The sequence below is a fragment of the Pelodiscus sinensis genome, chromosome 3, assembly GCF_052426305.1.
Source record: "Pelodiscus sinensis isolate ZL-2025 chromosome 3, ASM5242630v1, whole genome shotgun sequence".
Lineage (NCBI taxonomy): Eukaryota > Metazoa > Chordata > Testudines > Trionychidae > Pelodiscus > Pelodiscus sinensis.
In genome coordinates this window covers 104,322,129-104,349,287 of record NC_143054.1, presented here as the reverse complement: position 1 = coordinate 104,349,287, position 27,159 = coordinate 104,322,129, and the positions used below count along the sequence as shown (strand labels likewise).

At 40.7% G+C, this 27,159-nt stretch overlaps 1 protein-coding gene across 9 annotated transcripts in view; it reads right to left on the bottom strand.

The window, feature by feature from the left end:
- Positions 1 to 27,159, bottom strand: part of UTRN (utrophin) — a 559,106-nt gene that overhangs the window by 412,575 nt on the left and 119,372 nt on the right. For all 9 annotated transcript variants that reach the window (XM_075924350.2, XM_089777288.1, XM_075924351.2 and 6 more), the window contains 12 exons: positions 26,644 to 26,816; positions 24,227 to 24,342; positions 21,140 to 21,303; positions 20,284 to 20,487; positions 19,503 to 19,684; positions 18,591 to 18,741; positions 14,914 to 15,033; positions 13,750 to 13,851; positions 7,808 to 7,915; positions 6,937 to 7,116; positions 3,393 to 3,562; positions 184 to 307 (listed from right to left, as the gene is read on the bottom strand). In XM_075924350.2, coding sequence (XP_075780465.2) covers positions 184 to 307; positions 3,393 to 3,562; positions 6,937 to 7,116; positions 7,808 to 7,915; positions 13,750 to 13,851; positions 14,914 to 15,033; positions 18,591 to 18,741; positions 19,503 to 19,684; positions 20,284 to 20,487; positions 21,140 to 21,303; positions 24,227 to 24,342; positions 26,644 to 26,816 — 1,794 coding nt within the window. The remainder of the gene's footprint in view (positions 1 to 183; positions 308 to 3,392; positions 3,563 to 6,936; positions 7,117 to 7,807; positions 7,916 to 13,749; positions 13,852 to 14,913; positions 15,034 to 18,590; positions 18,742 to 19,502; positions 19,685 to 20,283; positions 20,488 to 21,139; positions 21,304 to 24,226; positions 24,343 to 26,643; positions 26,817 to 27,159) is intronic.

The window sequence follows — 27,159 nt, the reverse complement described above, 5'->3', positions numbered from 1 at the left end:
CATGACCCAACAGCCACAATATTGCCAGTCAGAGTTCCATGCCTGTCCAGCATTCCAAAGTCATTTAACAATGGGACTTAATCTGCAGAAAGCTCTCAGATCAGACTGTTCCTCTAGCTGATAGCAAGTGAAACTGACAAAATAAACCATTCACAGGAAAATCCTTCCATCTTCTTACTTTACCTTCAACTTTTCTTTCAGATTTGAAGTCTCTCTCATCTTCTTGTATTCTTTGATCTCTATGGCCTGAATGGCAGCTTTTGATTTCAAAATCCAGTTCAACAGCTCAGCATTTTCAGCATCAAACCTGGTTTAAAAGGTCAGATAAAATCTTTCATCATTTTTCCTCCCCATTCAGTGTGTCTTTTATTAACTTCCACACATTCATCCATCAATACTGAGAAAGCAAGGCAGCACACAGACATTCATGTATTTTCACATTACAATCCTATCACAGGTGAGCAGTGACGATCCTCACTGCTTAAAGACTCTAAAGATTAAACTGTCACAGTGAAAAACATTTCACTATCATCAACTTTTCTTGCGTGAACATTCAGGCAATTGTACCGTTAGTTATTAATATAGTAAGAGGTATCTATAGAACCTTTATGTTGTTAGAAACAATAGTTATGTATTATAAGGTAAGTATAACAATAGGTTTCCCTAAACAAAACCAAATTAAAAATATAAACAAATGTCTATATTTTTGTTCCAGACTCTGTAATCATATATTAGTTTAAATGAAGAACAAGTAGCTAAAGAACTACATAAAAACTCAGAGAGCAGCAGGCAAAACCATTAAAAATCATCAGCTGATTGAGAAATAGCTTATAATGCAAGCTCTTCAGATATACTAAAGACTTGTCTACACAGGAAAGTTATTCCAGTATCAGCTAAGGTGTGAATTTAAACCAGCATATTTATACCAGAGCAGCTCACCATAAGTGTGGCTTTTTAGGTTTACTTTAAACCATTTCCCCTCCCCCCCTCGTGTGTGTGTGTGTTATACACACACATATAAAAACAAAAATAAACACTCTTACTGGATTTAAGTCACATTTGAGATCACATCAGTATTACTTTCCCATGCAGACAATACCTAATGCAGGACACCACCCTGTAACTAACTCAGTGAGAAACTAATTCAGTGAGAAACTAATTCCAACAAGTTACTGTGAAGTGAGTCAGACTGTACATAGAAGAATTCGCAGGTTTCCTGTCATTGTTCATTTACTGGCTCAAATGTGTTATAGGGAAGTGGCAATAACAGCAATTGAATGTCTAACCTGTTTTTTCCAACTCCATTCACTGATAAAGCTTTAACACTAGTAAAAGGGAATTGATAAAATGCGACAAGATCAATCACTGTCTTAAAAAGCAGAAACGGTTTACACAGCATCATGAACCTCTAATTCAAGAACTGTAAACAGAAGAAATATGGTCTTATGGTTAAGGCATCAGACTGGGTCTATAGTGCTCTGGGTTCAATTCAACACTTGTCAGGTGACTTCAGGCTAGTTCCTTTCTCTGTGCTTGAGTTCTCCATCTTTAAAATGGGGGAAGAGTTTAAGCTATAAAAGATACAGCTATTTCTTACTATTTACGAAGTAAAGCCCTAACACAGTAAAGCCCTTCTCTTGGCTTAGGCCTCTCTAACATGAATAAAGTACAGAAGACCAATTGCTGACTGGTCAAATTATTGACTTTCAAAATGGAGAGTGAACAGAACAAGAGGGAAAGATAAATGCATGCACAACATACACTCTGTTTATTTTATGTTGACCACAGAAATTTAGTTTTAGTTACAATACTTTATAAAGGATACTTAAGTGCATTTTACTTTAAAAAAAACACACCCAATGAGTTCCTACCAATGGACTACACAGTGGTCTCTGCTATCGAATACAGAAGAAGAATGGAAGCACACCACCACTTTTTCCGTCCAGATAGTTGTGACAATGTATTTTAATGCAATTAGAAATAAATAATACACTAATAAGTTATATCTTTATTACTGAATAAAATAAATATGACTTTACTCTTGCATCATGCTAGAAATGCTTTAACAAAGAAAATGATCTCCGCTTTTAGGGGGAATATGAAGCACAGAGCAGGGCTGTTAGTGACTAATCGACTAACTGATAAACCAGTAGCTTATTGATTAATCACATTCCCCCAGCTGCTGCTCTGCATTGTAAAGCCAAGAGAAACTGGCACGCCAAGGCGCTAAGTCAGTCTGTCCTCCACACATTTCTTTCCATTCAGGATAGAGTGAATGCACGCGCACACACGCACAGACACACCAGCTGCCGCTCTGCATTACACAGCCTAGGGAAGTCGCACGCAAAGGCACTGACTCAGTCCCTACTCCACACATTTCTTTTGATTCAGTCTCTACTCCACACATTTCTTTTGATTGTGTGTGGGGGGGGGGGGGGGGAAGAGGGGCTTCCCTAGGCTGTGCAATGCAGAGCGGCAGCTGGGGAAGTTATGCTATGAACCAGCACTAGCCAGACTGAGCTCTGGGACTGCCTACCCATATCAACTAATCAACAGAAAATCTGTTGACTAATCTATTAGGAAAGTAATCTCATTTTAACATCCCTAGCTCACAGAGGCAAGCATGACATTTTTCCAGCAGTCTTGAGCACCCAGATCTCCATTTGAATGTAATGAAATCTGCAAGCGTTCTGTATCTCTGAAAACCAGACTGTGAATGACTTCTACAAAAAACACTCAGTGGAACAATGGCAGAGTGACAAACAGAACTCAGGTTTATGAGGAAATGCTTTCTTAATAAAATTATGCAAAAATTCACTTTTTGACTGGGGGGGAAAATATTCTTTACACACCAATGTCCAGAATGTGTTGTGTAATATCTTAACACTTTTGTACAAGCTGGAGGCACAATGCAGAGTAACCAAGAATAATTGGAGGCCCATGTTATGTGACAATTAAACATGTGAAAGTAACTGATCTTTCTGAATCACTGGCAGTTCTGGGAAAAAATTGTGCCAACCTAAAACAATTTTTGACAAATTAAAAACTTGGAAAAAACTGAGTGAACACTGTTTAATTTTCAAGATTTTCTTAAATCATATTTAAATACAATTAAAGTAGTGAAGTCATTCTGAATAAAAAAAATTAAAAAATGTGTTTTATTTTTTCTTTTAAGTTTTTGCCCCTCTTGACAAATTATTTGCAGTGTTGTTGTCAACCCACATTTGTGGTTTTTGTGTAAAAACAAGAGTTTGGGCTTAAATAACAAAAACAAAACCAACAGCCAGCATTAGAGGATATAGCTGTTTCTCACTTACAAAAGCACAATTTCACATATAAATAAGTTTAAAATACTATCGAGTAAGTAACAAATACTAATAATGTATTCTTACCTTTTTTTTGCTTCAATATCCACAGGTATCTGTCTTTTCTTTGGTGGCGGAGGAGGGGTTACTTCTTGTTTAGATTGTTTTACCATTATCTGCTCCTTTGCAGAAAACATTTCTGATTCTGTGTTCTGTGAAACTTGGGACACTCCTGTATTTTCCACAGCCCATGTTACCTACACAAAACAATTTGCAAAAAAGAGGGTTTAAAATGAAAGATACACACAATTTCTCCTGTAACAAGTAATTAATTACATTTACATGTCATCCAAACTAGGGATGTCAACTTGTAGTTGACTACACGTTTAACTGTTAAGTCAAGGCTTATCGGTTAAGCTTATCAACTACACGCACTCGGAATAGCGTGGGAGCCAGTGCCTGTGAGGAGCTAGCTTTAATCAGGCTCCCACGAGCACTGGATCTGTGTCATTACCCCGCCATGCTGCTGCCTCTGATAGAGAGGCAGCAGCATGGAGGGTGAGGGGGGGGCAGGCTGGAGCCAATAAGTGCAGGGAGCCGGCTTTCACTGCATATGCTGGCTCCACTGACCTGCCTCTGTGCTGGCTCCACCAACCTGTCTACTCCTTCCATTCCCACTCCTCCCATCCTGCTTAGGACACAGTGGGGGCGAGGGGGCCGCAGGCAGGAGCCAGGGCTGGTGGGAGCCAGCTTAAAAGAAAGAGTTTTAAAAAACCCCACACAGTTTGTTCTATACAGAGTAATCAATCAGTTACATTTACATGTCATTCAAAGTAGGGCTGTCAACATGTAGTCAACTACACAATTAACTAATAAGCCTGGGGGGGGGGGGGGAGCAGGAGTCAGCACCTGTGAGGAGCTGGCTTTAAGCAGGATCCTCACAAGCATCAGGTACACCTCCCTGCTTTCCCCCCCCCCTCCCGTCCCAGCACCAGCTCCAAGGTGCCACTGCCCCCCACCACACCCTGCTGCCTCTACAGCAGCTGGGGAAGGGGTGAACAGAGGCTGGCCCACGGCAGCAGCCCCTGTCCATGGGGGGTCCAAGCTCCCTACAGACGGGGCAGCTACCACGGACCAGCCCGTCTATGGGGAGTTTGGATGCCCACGGACAGGGTCTGCTGCCACCCCTCATTGTTGCCTCTGTATCACAGGCAGCAGCGCAGGGCGGCAGGCAGCCGATCTGTGCAGGGAGCTGGTTTTTCAACTGGGTCCCCTCGCAAACCAGTTTCCACCTGCCTCCCCAAGCTGCTGCCTCTGACATAGGGGCAGCAGTGCAGGGTGGCAAGGGCTCCATGAGAGCTGGGCCGGGAGCACACTGGCTGCTGGCACACCCATGGGGACTATTGAATAGTCGTGTAATAACTAAGATTTCATGCGGTTACACAACTATTCAATTACACTATATCTAACATCCCTAATTCAAACCCATTTAAAAAGAAAAACTTCTCACTCTCCTTTGGCACTTCTCATCTGTAAATCTCAAAACACTTTAACAAAAGAGTTAAGTAATATTATCATAATTTTTTTCAGGTAGGGAACTAAACATCAAAATGCTCCAATTGACTGAAAGTATGTAGCAGATGGACTAAATGAAATCAGCCAAGCTTATGGTAGACTTTCATTCACCAGTAAAAGCCAAGACTCAAAGGGGGGGGGAGGGAGGAGGGGAACAGAGATGCAGAGGAGTATAACACAAATCTGTGTAAATGCTTACTCTGCAAGTTCATCACAACTAGACTCCAACTATGCAAAGATTGACATGCAATATAAATGCCCACTACAGTCAATAGAAGTTTTTCTATTGACTTTACAGGGGGGGTTGGAATGAAATCATGAGAGTGATCCAGCCAGTTAAAGTTGAGCACATTATTAAGCCTTTTTTGGAATTGTGACCTAGAAGTCCTACTCAGTACTCCTTATTAAAGATGTAAGCAAATAGTCAACTATTCAATAAGCAAAAGCTTATCGGATAGTCAACTAGTTCCTCGCTTCCCCCTCTTGCTGCCTCTATAAGAGGCAGGAAAGGGGAGGGGGGGAGAGGAGCAGAAGCCAGTACTGGGGGGAGCCAGCTTAAAAGCTGGTTACCCCCAGCACCATCGCCACAGGGAGCAGGGAAGAGGGATGAAACAGTGTAGTCAATAACTGATAAGCAAAAGCTTATAGGTTAATGCTATAGACTATACACATTCCCCCAACCACACCCCCTACCTGCCAGTAAATTGTTTAGCAGGCTGGCCAGCAGTCCAACTGAGACCTGGCTCACGCCAGGTCTGGAACCTACCCCCATTGTGGCTCTGCGTTTAATGTGTATTAGGAGCCAGGTGGGCAGGCAGCCAGTCCATGAGGGGAGCTGGTTTTTAAACTGACTCCCCCCATGGGCCAGCTCCCGCCTGGCACTCCACGCTGCTGCCTCTGATACAGAGGCAGCAATGCGGAGTGGCAGAGGGCTCCTTAGGAGTGGGGCTGGAGCACACTGGCTTCTGGCCCCACCCCCGGGGACTACAGAATAGTCGACTAACCGATAAGAATTTATGAGGTTAACTGACTATTCAATTAACCAATATTTGACATCTCTACAGGGGAATAGCAGGAACCAGGCGCGAGCCGGGAATCAGCTGATTCCCAATTTGCACCCAGTCCCAAACGCTGCAACTCTATTTTTAAAATGTATTAAGATCCCAGAGGCTCTTAATACATTTAAAAGGCTAAAGCGTAGCAGGGGGGACCCAGCATGGGCCAGCAATCAGCCATCCTGGCTTGCACTAGGTCCCCCGGCTGCAGCTCTGCCTTTGAATTGTATTAAGGGCTTGGCGGCTCTTAATACTCTAAAGCAGAGCCGCAGCAGGGTTAGCTGCCGGGACCAGGAGCTAACCTTGCTGTGGCTCCCCTGTTTATCAACCAATCAAGTAGTCAATGGAAAATCCATCGACTAGTTGATTAAACTATATGTATCATCCCAACCCCTTGCCCAATAGAAGTTTTGTGGAAGTAAGAAATACTAAGTAGAGCCCTAAATAGCAAGGTACTCTGTGAATATGCAAGCTTTGTTCTTATTCTTGCATGACAAAATAAGCATTTATTTCTATAATTTCAATATATCATGATAAATCTGTGCCATATTGAGAAAAATCACACTGGTCCAATGTCAACATTGGTATGACTATGTGCTTATTTATTTTTACTTCAAAAGTATCAACAATTCAGCCCATGTCAGCACCTTTACAACAATATTTAAAAAAATCACAAACAGTAAATTTCCAGGCAACCTACTACTTTGTCCACCAATAAAAGATAATGACATTATTAAAGGTCATTCTCTTCCTCAACCTTAGTGGAAGAAATTGAGCCTCACACCGCTGTGTCCAAAAGGGTAATAAATTTGGACTCTGACAGACCAAGGGAAGCTCACAAAATTACAGCACGAATCAACTTAGCCATAAGTAATTGCATGAATCTTCCTGTCTCAAAGTTGATGCCAAAAGCTTTGCTGGGCAATTTTGTTCATGGTGGCAAAGACTGAGTATATGACATGTCTGAAGGACTGAAAGACAATTTAATATTCTTTGTTTACCTGATTAGAGAACTCCTCAAGCTTCTGAACTAAGCTGTCCCACTTCTGAGTTAGTTCCTCCAGATCACTGTCAATTTTCTTTGAAGTCCTATTATTCCCAACGAGCAGTGCCACGTCCTGACCAAGCTCACTTAGCTCATCTAGCATTTGACGTTTTATTCCCATATCTTCTTTCAGAATCTGACATTTTTTAAAAACTCCATTAATTGTTTTCACTTAAAGATATAAAATATTTTCCCACTACTTCCCAATTTTTACTGAATATTTCTCCTGCTTCCATAGACAAGCATCCCATAATCCCAACAAATTACATTTTAAAAAACAATTTCCTTATCAAACAACAAAAAAAGAGACGTTCTTTAAAAGAACCAGCCATTAGATTGCAGAATATCCAAGAGAATATTTACAACAATATTTAGCATAAGTCTTAGCTAGTATTGGAAACGGTCAAAAGTGTCTTTCATTAACAATGACAGAATGGAAACGGTTGACCACAGAGGCTGTAATACAACACAGAGAAGCAGAGTCTGCCATAATAATATTCAAATAAATACTCAAAACAGATGTTATTTTACAAAGAAAGAACTCCATGAAGGACTTTAACATAAGGAGGGAATAAAAGACTCAGAGGGTAACTGTGTTAGTCTGTAACTAAAAAAAACTCAAAAAACAACAATAGTCCTGTAGCATCTTAGAGACTAAACAATATATTGCTGGTATATGAGCTTTTGTGTGGCCTGATCGTCAAAGGTGTCGAAAGTTCAGAATTCCTATTAAAATCAAATGTAGCCAGGCCAATAATATGTTACTTACTCTTAGTTTTTGTTTTTGTCTTTTAATTGACAGGAAAGGTCAGAATAGCAATACTCACAGCCAGTTTTCGAACGTTTGCACTCAGTTCTGTTTGATCTTTGAAGTTCCTTATTTGGATCTTATTTAAAGCGTCCTCTTTATCAGTTAACCAAGCTTTCAACAAGCACTACAGAAAAATAAAATACAACATTTCTAAAACATACTCGAGTATCAAACTACTAATGGTAAATTCCTACTTTCAGTTCTCCGTGTTCTATCACCACTGTTCTGCAGTCCTTATGTGCATTAAATCCCTGGCATAAATAGGAGTAGCCCACATGGAGAGATAAAAGAACAGTAGATTAACTATCCACCAGAATTTGAGCCTAATTATAAAACCAGAGTTAAATGCAGTCAAATACTTAGAATCATGCATAATTCTTCTCATTATAGCAGAACTACTGCTCTAAAAATCTTGCTTTCAAGACCTCTCAGTGCTTCTACACTTGGCAGTTTGTGATAATCCACTTTCAAATCAAGCCATTCTAATTACCATCCTAGAATCTTTCTCCCCTTCAACTGCAGCACAGTTTTAGCAGTCAGTGCCTCACAAATCAATAGAAAAAGAGATACTGTAAGGATACACTACTTTTGGATCAAATGAGGGGTGCTGTTAACCTTTTTATACTGTGGAGCACATCTTTAAGGAGAAACTGTCTCATGGCTTCTCTTCCCATCTCATCTGGAATTGTGCACACAACTCTCCTGTCTCATTAGTGGTCAAATGCCATTGTTGTGGTAATGGTAATGATGTGAAAAATGTTAAGAATGTATATTATTCTGAATCCCAATTAATAACTGGAAGCAATGAGGAACTGCCAATGTCTCATCCAACACTCCATGGACCACCATTTAAGAACCTCAGGGATACAGCTTTTTTGGGAGGGAGGGAAGGAGGGAGGAGAGAGATTCCCAGTAGTTCACTGGATATTAGACTTTAAACTCTCACCAGATCCTCAGTCTAGCTGTGCAGTTTTAGCACTGGCCCAGGAAGGACTGATTAGCAATTCCTGAGCCTGAGTTTACTGTAATCTTCCCATTCCATATAACCTAAGTACATAAATGGATAGACAAGAAAATATTAGGGCGATAAAATATCATGAAATATGGAAGAACAAGGCCATAACACCACATATTTATCGGGAAAACTATGCTGATGTTCCAGCCAACATATTTTATATAGATAAGTAAAGAAGCTCTTTAACATGTACAATTAATCTTTGCTAACTTAGCTGAAAATGATAATTCTCCTCAGGAAACTGAAACATAATTATTACAGTGCTAATAAATGGCAATGAGACAAATTCATTTCCTGAACAGTAAGAATTATGCTGACTGGGCAGTTTGGCTTCCAAAGATTCTTTAGGTAGTCTCAAAAGGACTGATGTATTTCTGCTTATTCTTTCAGCTGACTTGTGAAATGGAGAAAGTAACAGCAGCTGAATGCTCAAAATATTTTCTCAAACAAATATTTTCCTAGAACTTGAAATTAGTTCTAACTTGAGTATTTCTAGTTAACTTAGTTTTTTTCCCCTAGAACATAGGGATGGATTACTTAAACTTGGTAGTTACAGATGGCTGATCCTGAGCCAGTCCCTCAAACTGAAACAACGGTTGCTTTAAAACCTCTTAATTATTTTGGATGAAATAACATTTCAGTAAAACACTGACAGTTCCACATCATCACACTCACTACCTTTTAAATGCACAGTAAAGAAACCTTCAAGGATCTCTTGATTTCAGTCACACAGTTGATATACATTATATAAAATTCTTGCACATGAATAAGCTCATATGTAAGATGACACTCAAATTAGTTGATTAATCTGCCCCAGGAGGTTAGTAAGCAGTCCTTCTGAATGTATATCAGATAAGAACTGCAAATGCAGTTCTGCAAGAACCAGAAGAACATTCACATAAATGACTGTGACATGGAGGAGTTGAGGACCAGTACTCTGATTTGGAGTAGGATTAGTGGCTCCTCTCTGTTCATTTCCTTGATTCGGATATAATCCTATTCCACTCAAAAATTGCTATGAAATTGTGGTGTATATTTCTCTGCTTACCCAAGAATATACAGATGACATATATGAGACCAGTTTCTAAAACCTAGTCCTCACTAGGAGCAGAGTCATGCTACCTAGAATCAGGATTACTAGTAGTCTATAGAAAACATTACTATAACATGGTTCTTAGATGAAAAATCTCAGACCTGACATACACTACAGAGTTAGGTCAAGGTAAGGCATTTTGCATCGACCTAGCTCTGTAAAGGTATGTCTAGAAAGCAGGTCTAGATTCCAATTAAGCTACACAATTTCAACTATGTCAATTGCGTAGCTTAAGTCAAAATAGCTCAATTCAGCTTTTGGAGCCGTCTACACAGAGGGAAGTCGAAGGAAGAACACTCTTCCTTCAACTTCCCTTATTCCTCGTGAAATGAGGGTTACCATGAGTCACAGTAAGAAGTCCTCCAGCTGGACATTATTTCAAAATAAAAGCTTGTAGTGTAGACATGCACTATGTTATTTTGGAATAACATCAGTTATTCCAAAATATTGTTGCTGTGTAGACATACCCTAACTAACCCTCACTGATATAAATTGCCCAGTGAATTGCCCACTCCAACTCTGTGAGAGGCACTGCATTTAGGATGATATAGTTGGGGAAGGCACTGTCCATGAGGCCACTGTATTACTTATATCACTCGGTGGCTGTCAGCTAGAGCCTCCCCCATCCCAGGATTGACTACTTAGCAGTGGCACTGCCTGTGAGTACCCCACTATGCCCCACACTGTGGAAATGCTCCTGGTTAGGACATGCTGGCAGAGGGAGCTGTGTGTGTAAATGAACTACCTCAACAACAACTTTGGTGGCTGTACATCAACCTAACTTAGGCTGACTCAATTTTGTTGTGCAGACTTGTTCTCGGTCATGTTAGCCAAGCTGGAACCCTGCTAGCTACAACAGGATAAATAACACTGTTCTACACCCAGTGCCCATACGGCCCAAACAGATTTTATTTTCCATATACGTGAAATAAGCATATGTTTATTGTTTATAGCATTTAATGCCACTACTGAAGAACACCAAGCTGTTAAAGTACTGACCAGCTATTGCTACTAAACAAGACTACCGAATTAGCACTAGCTCTCAAACAACAGTTCTATCACAGCTAAAGAAATTACCTGGCATGGCTGTTTATGCTACAACCTAAATAGGTTTATTTGCATAGCATGTAAAAATACAATGCTGGTCACATCAAGGAGGCTTAAACTTATATTGCAATTTCTTAGTACATTTGAACCTCTAACTGGGCAACCCTGGGAAACAAGATAGCTGAATAAAGATTCTGCTCGGCTAGGGAGAGCACTGCTGGATCTGGATATGGGGAGGGGGGGGAAGATGCACATACCTGTTGCCCCATCCCGGGAGTACACATGACTCTGCACCCCCAGCCTCTACAGAACAGTGAAGAAGCCTCAGGGGAAGCAGCTCTGCATGCTCCTGTTCCCCCAGTTGGGGAGGAGGAGAGGCAGCATGCAAAGTCACTGCCTCCTTGGTACCTCGGGTGTTCTGAGAATAGGGACACCCCGAGTATGGAAGTTTAAGTGTCTCTCAGAATTATAGCTAACTCAGCAAATATTGAAATAGGGCATACCTCATTCTACTAAACTGCCCCTTATATTTGTATCAATAATTTTAAAAGTATTAGTCATAGGACTGGTAAGTTGGCTACAAAATGATGTGTGTTGGCAGCACACAGGGCACATTAGGAAAAAATTCTAGAATTCTCAGGTTGCCAAGTTCTTAGTGATTCACTATTACTTCGTTCTCAGAGTCAATGAACAACACTTTCCATTTTAACTCCATTCTTTACTGGTCTTAACCCAGATAAAACTATCCGTTACTTAAAAACTATTTTACAGTTTGAATATAAATCCGATGCAAAACCTTTAACTGTCTCACCATTAAACAAACAGGAGTTAAACAAAACAGAAGACCCGGGATCCTAAATTGATAAACACTCCATACTCCAACACTCCATACATATTGATCCTGCAAGATGAAGATGCTCAGAACTGCACTGTGATGAAATTACTTCTATATTAAAACAACAGGGAATACCCTCAAATATTATTATGAATGTGGAGTAAGGATTATTTACTTTAATAATGCAAAAGCAAAGCAACTGGAATGCAAAAGCATGCAACTGGTAAAAATTTTATTTTCTACAAAACTTCACCTGTGCAACTCGCGGGCACAATATATTACTAAAACAAAATATTAGGACTTTTTAAATGATTACATATTTTAAGGTTATGAATACCATTTTATTGGACAAGAAAAAAATGTGCATGCTCTCATGGCTAGGTCACTGTACAGGCAGTCCCCGGGTTACGTACAAGATAGGGACTGTAGGTTTGTTCTTAAGTTGAATCTGTATGTAAGTCAGAACTGGCGTCCAGATTCAGCTGCTGCTGAAACTGACCAGCAGCTGACTACAGGAAGCCCGAGGCAGAGTTGCATACAGGCAAAGCAACTCCGCCTCGGGCTTCCTGTAGTCAGCACTGGTCAGTTTCAGCAGAGGCTGACTTGGGGACGCCTGGGGCAGAGCAGCTGGGGTGCTGCTGGGTTGGTCCAGTAGCACCCAGAGCGGCGCTGCGGGACCAACCGGCAGCGCCCCAGCTGCTCTACCACAGGCGTCCAGAGAAAAGCCTGGTCTCCTGGGGGAGGGGAGGGGTACTAGCTGCAGCTCCCCTCCTCCCCCAGCAGACCAGGAAGACGCAGGCGGCGGACCAGACACACCGCAGTTCCGCCGCCTGGGTCCTCCGCGGCTTTGCTCTCCGTCTCCCTGGTCTGCTGGAGACCAGCAGACCAGGATGATGGGGAGCAAAGACTCTGAGGACGCCGGCAGCGGGACAGCCGCGGCGCGTCTGGGCTGTCCGCTGCCCGCGTGCACCCCAGACCAGGGAGACGCGGAGCAAAGCCGCAGAGCACGCGGGCAGCCCAGACGCACCGCAGCTGTTCTGCTGCCGGCGTCCTCAGAGGCTTTGCTCCCCGTCTCCCTGGTCTGCTGGTCTCCAGCAGACCAGGGAGACGCAGAGCAAACCCCGTTCATAACTGTGGATCCAACGAAAGTCGGATCCGCAAAACTCGGGGACTGCCTGTACTCAATAACCCATACCAGAATAACAAAACTGAGCACCATAGGGTTTGTTTTCTCCCTGAGAGGAGTTAGTCTCTCACAGAAGTCCCTAATCAAAACAACAACAAAAAACAAACAAGAAAAAAAAACACAAGCTGCTTTAACTTTCAACAGGGTCACGACATATTCCAAATCCCCTTTTGGAGAGATCAAGTGGAGGAAAGAGGAGCAACCTAGCCCTATTCTCCAGGCTTTCAGTCCAATCTTCTTCATTTGAGATGAAGTACTGCTCATCTCTCACTGGCAACCTCTCTCCACCTGACTCATTGAAAACCTGAGATACTTAATGGCTTCTCTTTTAAAAGCACAGCTCTTTGCTTCAGTCTTCAAGTTCTTATTGGTCCCCAGATGCCAGATATTTTATTTTGTTCTGAAACCCCAGGCAGTTCCTACTACTTGGGCTTCTGATCTCAATAGAGCAAGTGGGTTTAATTACTTCATGATTCAGCTATCACCACTGCATTGCACCCTACCGCATTGCATAATTGTTCATCATTCGAGTTTTACAGTTTCCAAGGAAGAACAATAGAGAAAGGGTATTGAACAAGATTGGCCTGATTTACTATAATAATTCCTATATTTTTTTCGTGTACAAGCTGGCAGGACCGAAGCAGAAGAGATTGATTTTGCATCTTCTGGCAAATATTTTTACAAATGAAAATCTTACAAATATTATCAGTAGTTAAAATTATAATGAGTTAGAATCAGAATTTTTCCATTTAACATTCTGGATAGTTGGTACAGCTTTCTACCTGCTCTTCGACTAATTCCTGCCACAGCATCTGAATGTCTTGCAGCTTCATCCAGCGCTCCTCAGTCCAATGACAAACTGCTGTCCAACGCTCGCCAAGCCTCTACAACAGCAAGAAACATTAAAGAACATTCAGTCACACTTTGAAACACATAACAGGCCATATATTCAAACACATGATTATTTTATCTAAATCATTATCGTGTCTATCTACAATAAAAATTATCCAAACTTAGAATTGTAATTATCATTTTACACAAAGTCAATGGAAAGAACTTTTAAGAGTTAATAAGTGGCCTAACTGATTTGCTTTAAAAAAAAATCCCCCGCTTTATCATCTTGTTTTAACTGAGGTAGTAGTATTTGTGTTTTAATCCAATTGGGGGAAAATATTTTAAAATGGTATGTTATTTAGACTATATATAAAAAGGTCAACTCTTGAAACAACAAACTTTTAGCCAAACCACATACCTCTCTATCAAAATGACTTCTACAAAATAGAAGGTTAAAAAAGTTCTATTGTAAATCATCCCATTACTTTTCTATAATTCCACAAATGAAATTACATTAAGGCTAAAATTTTCAGAAGTGTCTGTCTTTTAAGAGTACTAGTCCCCTAGACTTATGCTCTGTAAACTGGATTTGTCCTTTAGAGTGACTTAGGCACGGTTAAAAAATAGGAATTAGGACTTTTGAAATTTTTACCTATGCAATTTTAATAAATTATTTATATTGTTATAAGGACCCAAGAGCAATCTTTCAGAGATAAAACAGTGATTTAATAAGTTGTTTATGACACAAAAATATGTCCATTTTAAAAATTCCATTAAAACTGATGTGTGTGACATTGTCTGTATTCAGGCAACAACTAATTAACTTCTTATTTTGGGGCATGTGAGCCAGGTTCTTCAGCAAATACCTTTCTATAATTGAATTCCAATGTCTTATTTCAGAGGAATAAAGCACATGCTAATAACTCATAGGTGTCAAACTACACTAGCGACTAAACAACTTGGAGAACAATTATGAATTAAGGTAATTTAAAATTAAGAGGTACTATATTTACAGAAGCTTCAATATTAACAATCAGACAGCAAAGCCAAGTCATCCTACAACATAGTTTATATGTTGCTTATTGTACTACATTACAATACAAAACATGTACCTGCAGTTGTTCCTCCAGTACAGCTGTGGCACTCTCACCACTGTTTTCATCAACAATCACAACCATGTGAGTCAGAGAATTTACTTTAACCTGCTCGATCTCAAGATCATGCTGCAGCCCCTGGAAAAACAAATCAATGGTTAAAGAAACTAATTATGGGCGAGGAGTCACCTTTTAGACCATATCACATAAAACTGTTGCTGTGACAAAGTGCTAAAGACTCAACAACTAAGCAATAGTTTGATTATGGGGAGATGTATCTATAACGTAACTAAATACTAAAATAGGCAACTAGAAAGTGTAATTAACCTAAAATACATTATTTCAGATAATGGAAGCTATCCAAGCAACATATTACTCATGAAATTCCTCAATATACTTGAATGGAAGTGGACGCAACTGCCATACAAGTAATAAAAGTTCTGTGTTGAGTATTACCCACCTTCTGTTTTTCATTTACAAAAAGAAATGAACTTTCTGCACTCTGACAAATAAGTACTAATGTCTGAAAATTCAAATGTTCGGCTTTCAATAGCAAATGACTTTCTGATCCTCTAATGATGCATGTAAGCAAGCTAAGGCTTTCCATAAAATGTATTACTGTACATAATGAAGTATCACATTGTGAGTCTCATAGGAGATTAAATTACCTACTATGCACAATTGTCTTTTAATAGTTTTTGATGGAACAATAAGAACAACTCACTGTTAGCTCTGAGGGCATATATTGCAGACTACATTCAGAGACAATACTGACAAAAGGCAATTAAAAAGACTATGTAGGAGAGGAGTAGTACTCCTTTTAATTTAGCAACTAGGTTTACCTACCATTGCTGGGGTCCTTAATTCAATTAATGTTGGGTTTTGGGGATGAAAAAATGAAAATGTACATGTTTCATTTAAATCATTGCTCTAGAGTGGGGCAGGAGATGAGGGTTTCAGTGTGCAGGCTGCTCCAAGAAGAAAGAACTATCCCAGCCCTGTGTCAGCACAGCAGTTTTAGCCCAGGTAAGAAGTACCTTTCCATGACCTCTGCAGTTCCAGTGGGCACAGCTGGGAGAGGAGTTCATGTCCCCTCATCAGAGCAGGTCCAGGTACATCTACTCCTTGTGATTCCCAGCCAGAGCAAGGCATGCAGCAAACTGTGCACTTTCCCCTTGCACCCTGACAAAAGGGAATAGCTAGCAAAACTCCTGTACAAATCGAGGGAGGAGGGAAGTGGTTCAGCGCCCCACTCCCCCATCCTCCTTAAAGGGCACCTAGGCTTGGGGCTGGGGCAATCCCAGATAGGGTGGAGGAAATGCCTCTAGCCAACCCCTTTAACCTGCCTACTGATTCTGTCTTTTTTCTGTATGTGTCTATGACCGTGGTCCCCAACATGGCGCCCGCGGGGGCATTTGCATGCGCCCGCCAGGTGCTTGGGGCTGGCCTGGCCCCGGGCACATGGCGCGGCGCTTGCGGGGGGGAAGCACCGGCCCCGGGCGCGTGTCTATGGGGGGGGCCCGGCCCCGGGCGCGCGGCGCTTGCGGGGAGGGGAGTGGAGGGGGGGGAGAAGCGCCGGCCCCGGGCGCGCGGCGCTTGCGGAGGGGGGGGAGCGGCGGCCCCGGGCGCGTGGCTATGGGGGGGGCCCCCCCGGCCCTGGGCATGCGGCTATGGGGGGGCCACCCCCGGGCATGCGGCTATGGGGGGGGGCGCCCCCGGGCGCACAAGTGTCCCCACCCCCTGGCACCCGGCGGGCGAACGGCCCCGCCCCCTGGCGCCCGACAACCTCAAAAGGTTGGGGACCACTGGTCTATGAGAAGTAATCCCATTCTAGGCACATCCCATTTTCCAGGAACAATCAACCCCTGACCGTGCTTTAAGTTATGACAAGAGGAAGCAGGAGCATCACATTTGGTATACCATCTCTTACTATTTCTGAGGAGTTCTTGAACAGACAGACAGAAAAACTCTCTAATATATATAGTAGATATAGAAGTGTCATTTTTGTAGATATCTAGGTATTATACAACATTTATTACCAGAGTATCTGTGCCGTGGAAAACAGTTTTACATTTTCTATAGCATCTTTCATCCCAAATGATTGTTAGTCTAATGAATACAACCCCAGACTAGGACTCAGGGGACCTTAGTTCTATTCCCAGCTTTGCCATTTGCCAGCTGGGTGACCCAGAGTAAGTCACTTCACCTCTCTCTCTCTCACCTACCTAATCTTCAAAATGAGGATATAATACTGACTGGGGATGTAAGAAACTAGTCAAGTAGTTGACTACCCGATAAGCCTGTGACTACTCAACTATTCACTTTCTCCCTCACCCCCACTGCCTCTATATCAGAGGCAGCAAAAGAGGTGGAAGAGCGGGGGGGGGGGGGAAACGGGGGAGCAGGTGCAGGTGAGGGGGAAGCTGACTTAAAAGCTGGATTCCCCCATGTCATCTCCACAGTGCAGAGGGGGGAAACAGAGCCACATGGGTCCCCGAGACAAGCAAACTGGGACTACTTAGTCCCAGCTCGCACCACGCCCAGGAGCCAACCCCACTGCAACTCTGCACTTTAAATGTAGTAAAAGCACGGCAGGCTCTTACTACATTTAAAGTGCAGAGCCGCAGCAGTTCCAGAGCCACGGAAGTCGAGACTATTGAGACCCATTTTATGCCAGCCCCAAAGAGCTAACCCCACTTCAGCTCTTACTACTGAGCAGTTCCGGCTCACTGTGTGTCTGTGCTTTAAATGTAGTAAGAGCTCGGCAGCTCTTACTACATTTAAAATGCAGAGCCACAGCAGTGGCAGAAGTGAGCATCCTCCCCTCACCAACTAATCAAGCAGTCGATGGAAATTCCATCGACTACTCAATTAGCTAATTAACCACTAATTAACATTGCTAATACTGACCTCGGCAAAGTCTTCTGAGATCTACTTCTGAAAAAAGAACTATATAAGAGTTAGGCATTATTATTCAAAAATCTATAGACCCCCAAGATGGAGGAAGGAAATAAACACTGCCCTCAACTAACAAAATTGTGAAGGGAGCGGAAATTTTGACCAATGTGTCAAGGGCAAAGCCTACTCTTGTGGCACTTTTTATAGGATCTCTAATGTCCTTGTTTCTTATAGGAAACTGGAATTGCCACAGAATACTATAAGAATAATGAATACCCCAAAACCCTCTCCCCTCTAAAAGCACCTGGGGCAGAAGGCAAAACTGAGCTCCAAAAACTTGCCATAGAGCCACACCAGTGGTAGAATGCTATACAAATAGAAGAGCAGTTTATTCTTGGCTTAGTGTTTCAATTTTGTTTTAGTGGAGTTTTTTTTGTCCCCAGTGACAAGAGGTACAGTGCACTGTACTTCTCATCAATATGGGCAAATTGTTACTTTTCAGCCCCTCTGCTATTTAATGCGGAACTCTTCATACAGCAAACAAGGTAAGATATGCAACTTCCACTAAAGTTAGCCAACAAAGAGCTTTCCAAACTGTCCAGTTCTCTTCCTTTCCCTTTCCTTACCCTTCCACATCAAAGTTATCAAGAAGATCTCTCCAGTGTATAGCGAGATCTGAATCTTTCCTAAAAAAAAAAAGTGGACCCTGAAGTGGCTACTATACTTCATTGTAGCAGTCCCTAAGTTAATATTTTTTCCATATTATGTATGTTACAAAACAGGCAAAAGGCATTTACTTTATGTACTTCCATCTGTTTTTGAAGGGACTCTAAATCTTCAACTAAAGCCGGAGATTCCATCTTTTGAATGCGCTCTTCTGTGACAGTCAGCCAATCAGACAACTGCTGCAATTGCTTCTTCTGCAGCTCCATCAACACATCGTGCAAGCTGAATATAGGAAAAAAATAAAAGCTGACCAACTCCAGAAAGTCTTTTTCCAAATAAAGAGCATAAGATCTAGTTCTAAATTAGAGGAAAGCCAGATAGTCATATCTATGCCATTTATATCTAAACATTATTTAGCATTTAATTCTAAACTCAAGAAAACGCAGTTAAACTTCTGCTTACTCCTCAAAAGTTAGTGAAATATGCCACCAGTGTATATAGAAACACGCTCACAATTTCTAAGTTTAATTGTTTCTTGCATCAGATGTTCCTTCTTAACAAAAATAATGTCAAGAGTGGCAATGTAAAGCAGTTTCTCTCAATGACTGTAAGAAAACATAGTAGGGGGAAAAAATCCTTCAGATAGTACTACATATAATATCATGGTATTATATAAATAAGTACAGCTCTTTACAATGATTGAAAGCTTTTATCTGTTCAAGAACTTAAATTATTAGAACAATTTCAAGACTATTTGCTATATGTAAAAATAGCAAACTGCATCTTCAGTCTAGCATTTTCTACATTACATACAAATAAACATTTGCAGTAAAGTAGCCAAGAATGCAGATTTTTTCCCCTTCCTCCTTCCTTTTCTCCAGATGAATAACTGAGCCACAAACAGAGTGGGCTTAATGCTACAAAATGACAAGTTCTTTCTGAAAAAAAAAATCTAATATTAGGCCTCAAAATGAGGCTAAATACCCACAGGCTTCCTGTAACGAGTTCTCCAGCTATACATAAAGTTTCAGGGCACAACTTACCGAGATTGCCTATCCATGCTGTCCACTCTGAGACTTTCCCATCGAGCATTCAGCAGTGTCATTTGTTCCTGGATCTCAAGCTCCTCTTCCTCTGTTAAATTGCCCTGTGATATCAATTGGTTCCCAGCCTGAAGTACACTTCCCACATTACTCTGGTGTTTAGTAAGCTCCATCATAAAAAACTAGAAAAAAAGGTGTAACAAATTACATCAACATGATTTGTGAATTGCCATGACAAACTTATAAATTTGAAACAGAGTCTTAGTAAACTGATAATGTCAAAACTACAATGCTGCATCATCAAAAGCACAGCACAGCAAGCATTTGCGCTCTACATAAGAAAATTTAAAAAAAAATAGCTTGCATTCCTTGCAGTTAAACAAACGAGGTAACCTGGGAATAAAAATAAGACATTTCCTAAGATAAGACATTACTGGTTAAGAGATAACTTTTAAAACAAATGCACTAGGAAATATAGCAATTGGAAACAACATTGAAAACAAAATTGGATATGGTTATATGTTTTACACTGACCAAAAATAGCATTTTAATAATCAATTATTTCTATAAGTAAAAACCAAAAAAACCAAAAGGTTAACATTCAAAATCTAATGCGCAAAACAAAACATGATGCAAATGTGATACGTTTTAAAATATCCAGCAAACTTTCTGTATAAATTTAACCAAAGCAACACAAATGCAACAAAAGGGTATTTTTATAATATTAAGAACTAACAATGTTAGGAAGGGGCTGGAAAAAGATCTGCCAATACAAACTTACTTCATGGGTACTGAACTGCTCCTTGACTTTCTCAACATCTTCAGATATCTCATCCTGTTCCTGATATGTATCTTCAGCTGTAAGCAACCACATGAGGACCTCTTCCAGAGCTTCTTGGTAGCTGTCCAAGTCCATATTCACCTCAGTTACAGTACTAGGGGTTTCTGCTCTAGAACCTCCTTGCTCCTCTTCAGATGTTGCACTCTATGTAGCGAAAGAGGAAAGTAACGTTTCTTAGAGATACATAGATATTGTTTCTATAATTGTCACCCAACAGATTGTTTAAGATCTTGAGTACTACAGTGGTGTGATAATGTGTCCATTATGCCAACTTTTAACTATTAAATAGGATAGCTGGATTCTTTGTAGGCTAGAGGGGCCAACTGTCAGATCTAATTATTTTCCATTTTCTCCCCAAGGGGAATATAGAGTCTAGAAGTCATCACTAATAAAATAAAATCCTCCATTGTGTTTATTAAATTAAGTTAGCAGGTGACACTCAAGTAGAGGGGCAGAGTGTCAGAGAAGAACAAAAACTCTCCCCAATACAAATTCAATTCAGGATCAAGAGCCATCCCATCCAGCACACCAAGATGAATGAGAAAGATGGGCAGGAGCAGAAAACTTAAGGCATCTAAAACTTTCAGGACATGAAGAAAATTGTCGATGTAAGAAAAGGGGGGGGAAGGAGGAGAAGGAGGAAAGGCAATTCGAGAGTGAAAATGAGGAGGAACGTAAAGGTACGATTTCAGTATTCTCAAGTAGATTTTGAAAGGGGTCAGAGAGCTTCCAGTATACTTGAACTGCTGTAAATTATAGCTAAGACCTTTCCATACCTGAATGAGCAGAAACGTACCTGCTGTATATTAAACACTCCTTCTTCACATTCCTTTTTGTATCTCCTTGGAAGAGTCTCCACCTCACGGATGTCTTCCATGGTGACTTGCTGAGGAAGGACCTCAAACAGAGAGGTCAAATACATGATGATAGATTTCTTGTCAGGAAGCTGTACAGCAACATCTACACAGGACATTTTGAAAAAAAAAATCAAGTGAGACTGCTTTTCTAGATAACTTCCTAGATAGCTAAAGTGAGGCGTAATTACCAAAAAGTGCTAGGGTCTCAAATATCATCAATAACTTTTACATCAAAAGATCAGGCATTCCTTTCCCATTGTGTCTGGAGTGGTTTATAGATCAGAGGAACATGAGCAATGGAAAATGCAAAAAAGGAACAACCCTCTTCATTTCTTAGAATGCTAAAATAGTTTTGTGAAAAGGCTAGGGAGATTCTGCTCGAACTTAACTTCATGTTTTAAAACAGATCCCTAACTTTTCTGAGCAAAGAAGTTTCTGAAATCAAGGACTTTAGTTTGGAAAGTTTCTTGGGAAAGTGTTAACAAAAGCTGAGCTGAGAACAAAATGGAAAATCCACATGCTATCAGACTCTATGCAGCAGAGACATTGCAGCAGAAGCTACCAAATCCAAGAAATGAGCATATCAGTTTCCTCAGAACTGCACCAAAAATCATACAGTCCATCAAGTCCCATTGGAGAGTGAGGTCCCATTATCCTCACTTGCAACCAACACAGAGTTATGGGTTTAAAGAGCTTTCTCTAGATTAAATCCTCTCTATATACTTCTAGGACTGATCACCTAATGCTGCAGAAGCTGTCTAACTTAGGGAAGACCACAGTTCACTCTGTTAAAGCCCCACTCCTCAGAAGTCATAGCACTGAAGCAGCTAATAAATGCTGTAGCCCTGGAATTTTGTAACTAAGAAGTCAGTTAGTTATAATGAATGTATGTTATAGCAAAAGGTTTGGATTAAACCTAAATTGATGTAGGCCTCAGACAGGCCAGGTAGCTTTGTTAACTTCGCTCCAGCTGTTTGAGGTCAGCATGTTCTGATGTTAAAAGCAAAGAGATGGAATATTGTAATACATAGTGATGTTAATATTAGGTAAAGCCCTGTAATAGATAGAAAGAAGTTTAATGTTGAAAGACTTTAACTTTAAGTGACCAGAAGTACCCCTTTGTTCCATGCTACAATTCTGTAAATGTATTGTTTGTGTGAATGAGAGAGAGAATATTTTAGGAGAGAAGTGTGAAGGCCACTGCATGCTCAAATGGTCAGAGGAAGGGCCAGAGACTTAGAAGCACCAAATAATTATCAACTAAATGAAAGCACACTAAAGATGCAAACTGGACCGAGGCAGATTGATGAACCCTGAAGTTAGTGGCAAGCACCCTTTGATAGGGAACCAATAACAACTTTCATCAGAAGACAACACCCCGAAGGGTTGTCAGCATATGGATATGAAATGACTGAGAACAACTTCTTCCCAATAAACTTATGTCTTAGGAAGATTCATTGTGATGTTGTGACGGCGCGTTGGGGTCCCCCGTCTCCTGCACCCCCAAATGGTATGAACAGACTCCCCCAGCCAGTAGAATGGAGGTAGTTTATTGCTTCTCCAGGATATAGCACAGCACAGATGTCATCTGGTTACAGGAACTGAGGCTAAGGGTACGTCTAGACTACAGGCTTTTGTTGACAGAAGTTTTGTCGACAATATCTGTCGACAAAACTTCTGTCGACAAAGAGCGTCTAGACACATTCAGTTCTGTCGACAAAGCAAGCTGCTTTGTTGACAAAACCCTGTAGTCTAGACACAACCCTACATGCAATAACACCTTCTGTCGACAGAACTCTGTCGACAGAAGGTGTTATGCCTCGTAAAATTAGGTTTACCAGCGTTAACAAAACTGCTGAGTTCTGTCGACGTTATGTCGACAGAACTCAGTGGTAGTGTAGACGCAGGTATAGTTTTGTCGACAAAAGTGGACTTTTGTCGACAAAACTCTGTAGTCTAGACACACCCTAAGAGGCCTCAGTGCCCCCGTTGAGATGGGGGAGTCCCAGCCCCCTCCCCAGCTCCTTCTCCCCTGCTTTCCATACAGGAACTAACCTAGTTCTCCTCCAGCCCTGCCCCCCAGCCAGGGCAGCATCCACTTTCCTTTGTTCCTCTCCATGGGGGATGGCTGGTCAAACAGGTTGAGACACCCTTTGCATAATGACTCATCCTGTTTTGCTGGGCCATGGTACCAACTGCAGCCAGTGGGGGTTCCCCCAGAGCCAGCAGCATAGAAACCAGCCAGGTACTCCCACTACATCACAGATGTTCAATGACTGATTTAGGCCTGACAAGGCAAAATGCATAGACCTGCATGGAAGGAAAATCCTATAAAGGATGGGGTGTCTTGTATGATTCTTCATCCTGCTAAGACCACAGAGCATCAGTCCGGACTGACAAGAACCCAGCTCTCTTCCTCACACCTGACTTATCTGTCCAATAGGTTGGACAGAGGAACAAACTGGTAACTATTCAACCAGCAGGACATGTGTCTGTGTGTATGTGTAAATGCATATGCTACTTTGTTATATTATCAACAAATGCGGCTTGTTGCCTTATCCCCCAAAAAAGGTCCAGTGTGCTTCTTTTAAGCATAACAATGCTACTGATGTTCAGAGGCAATAAAAAGCAAAAGTGTGTGTGAGAAGAGATATCCAGTACATAGTATTTAATATGTGACGAGCCTGAAAAATGATCTCATTTATAGTTTTAACTCCTATACTTTCTGATATTCTTACTTCATTAAACAAACATATTGTGAACCAGATTTTGCTTCTTTCTCATCCAAGAATCATTTGTTACAACACTTAATTTTAAATAAAAACAATCAGTGAAGACATCTCACTTTTACAATTACTTACACACATACACCCTTTTAACTAGATCTCTCTTCAATGTCAATGACTGAAGAAAAGAAGTTGTTGCAATAGGAAAACAACTTGACACTACTTAAATTAAAAGTAAATGGAGTAAGTATTGAACACTTATCTCAAAAATCAATTTCTAATCAAGGGAAAATATTTTACCTTCAGGATCTAACAGTTTATCTATTCCAAGTTCATTTTTGGCTATGGTGAAAGCATGTTCCAGTCTCTCAGTTGGGCTCGACTTAGTGACTTTATCCCAACTGAAGAGCTCAGGTCTGAAAGTACAAGAAAAATAAAATCAATCATGAAGGGGAAAAAAAGATCTCCCACATATCAGATACCGTCACAATGATTTTAGCAATTACAGATATTCAAAAGTGTAACTGAGATTCCAAGCAGTAAACATACTAATATCAACAAAATTCTGGGCATATTTGAATAATTAACTTTATACCTAAATGACTTTAGTAACATTCCCATCCCGTGACAAATATACTTTACAACTACTATTTTTGTAGTAACATTAGAAGAGATACTGTCAGTTTAAAAAAAATAGTTTATTATTAAAATATTTATTTTTCAACGTTACTGCTACATATTTACTTTGTGTATTGCACTCAGTTTGGATAATGGAGGGAGGGAGGAAATCAGTTTCACTTTTCTTTCTAGTCATTTCACTTCCAAACTTAGAGCACTACAATTAGCACAGGGTTGCAGCGTTTGAACTGCACACATCACAAGATGTGAATAATGTTCTATTTTTTTAAATGGCTATTATTCTTAGATTTCTTAAACATGGTGGGGAGGAAAAGGGTGAGTACTTAAATGCAACTGGCATAAATACAGAGCTGAGGAACAAAACTGAATAGGGAGTGAGAGGTTCAGACATGTAGGAAAAGGTTAATAAAAATCTTATCCTAGTTATGTTGGATATTAGTTACAATTAATAGGATTTTAGTTATTCACTACAAATATCTGACGGGTTTAAACAAGGAGGTTAGAAAGGATTTACAAAATGATACACCTCTGTGTAACAAGATAGAGGAGTATTTTATTAAATACTTTATTTCTTAAACATACACACACAATTCATTGGGCAGCTATGAAGTTGCAATTTTTGCTTAAAAGAATTTAACATTTTCTATTATTTTTCTTCCCTGTCTCCTCTGCATGCCATACGAAACTTGTTTCTTCATCACATCCAACTACTACATCTTGTCTTTTGGATTAGAAGATCACTGAGGAACGGACTGGCATTTTCTACAGGTCTGTTCAGCACCTAGCCCAGTGGAGCAATGATCTGGTTGCCCCCAGATGCTGTAACAATAGCCTGTTCTAGGAAATGATGGCAACAGAAAGATTTGTGAGACTGGACTGACCAAACATGAAAATATCTGATGAAAGTCATATACTTTTTTTTTTTAAATTAGTAGTAACTATTCATACAGACTGCCAAATACTTTCCAAAACAAAGAATATGTGATCTTTGTCCAGACAGCTTAAACAATAACTCTTAGGGTATGTTTACACTAGTGGGGGGTTTTTCCCGGAAAAATGGCAGTTCTTCCCAAAAAACAAAAACAAAACAAAAAAAAAAAACCTTCATTTACATCCACACCGAAATCACATTGTTTCGAAAAAAAATGAAAAAAACAGAGGGGTTTTTCCAACATTGGTAAACCACTTTCTACAAGAAAAAAGGCATGTTTGGACGGGAAGAGGTAGTTCTTTCAAAAGAAGAGGAAAGAGGAAAAAGCACAAGTGCCCTGGCGGCTACTCCATCCATAGTAATCACAGCTTAAATGCGAGTCAGCATCCATTCAGTGTGGATGCTGTCTTTCGAAAAAGCAGACTGCTTTTTCGATGCGCTTTGGCAGTGGGGACACTCTTTCAGAAGAAGTTTTTTCGGAAGATCTCTTCCAGAAAAGCTTCTTCCTAAAGAAGCCTACAGTCTAGACATAGCCTTAGAGAAAGGGCCAACGGAAAGTAAAATACTACACTACAGAAATAAAAAATTGTATTATCCCTTGCTTCTTCTGGTAAGTAATGTATGCCAACTATATGAGAGTAATTACTTTGTCTCTCAAATCACACTTACTCAAAATGAAGAGGGAGCCCCAGCACCTGTTTTACATGTTGATTTGTTACGAAGTGTTCCTTTATCTACTCACTAGAAATGCTGCAAACAGTAAGTTGGACTGGAGTTTCCCCCACCCCGCCACAGTGTATTCAGTTTTGGTGAAAGGAGTAAGACGGTCTAACTGCCAAGATATCTTCTCTGTAAAAATGTCTTCAACTTACTTTCTAATTAATGCACATCAACCGTGATTTAAAACCATTTTTATTTTTTAATATTTAAAAAGTGGACACAGGAACAGTAGGAGTTACAGCATAGCCCTGGCTTTGCTCTCTGCAAGTTAAGCGCTGGACAGGAAAATTTCCCTCCATTGTTGTTATAAAAACACCCCACCAGCAGTGAATCATGTTAACAGTCTAAAAGCTGTTGAACACTCCAGAATGAAGAGGCAGAAGCTGCCTATTTGCATAGCTGTGTAATGATCTAATATTTCCCTTACTTGTGTCTGTGGATCACAGCATTAAAGGCCAGTCCATCAGTCCAGCTTGTGGTAAAGTTCAGAACATTGACCTGACTGTAAGGCCTTGTGGACTGCCGAACCCAGCTCAACAGAATTTTCTCACTGTTTGTCTGCTGCAAGTCTGACATGATATCCTTCATGACATCTTTCACCTGCGGAAAGCAATCAGTAACAATTACAATCTACAAATGTGTTAACTATTGATCTGTCCAAACAACCTGTAAGCTGAGTTGTTCCTCCAACTGGTATCTGAATCAAAACACTGTTTTCACTAAACACAATAGATCAGCTGCCTTTAAGACACTTTGCAGTCTCCTGAACAAGGGCTTCTGTATGGGCAGAATGGGACCTTAGTGTAACAGTCTAAGTCTAGGACTGCTCTAAGTTTCAACAGCATTCTCAGTACTGCCCAGGCTTGCATGGAATACACTATGGTTCTGGCTCCTCCTGGCCTTGGTTCTGCCCTCACCATGTTCCCCTATACTGGGCCCTAGC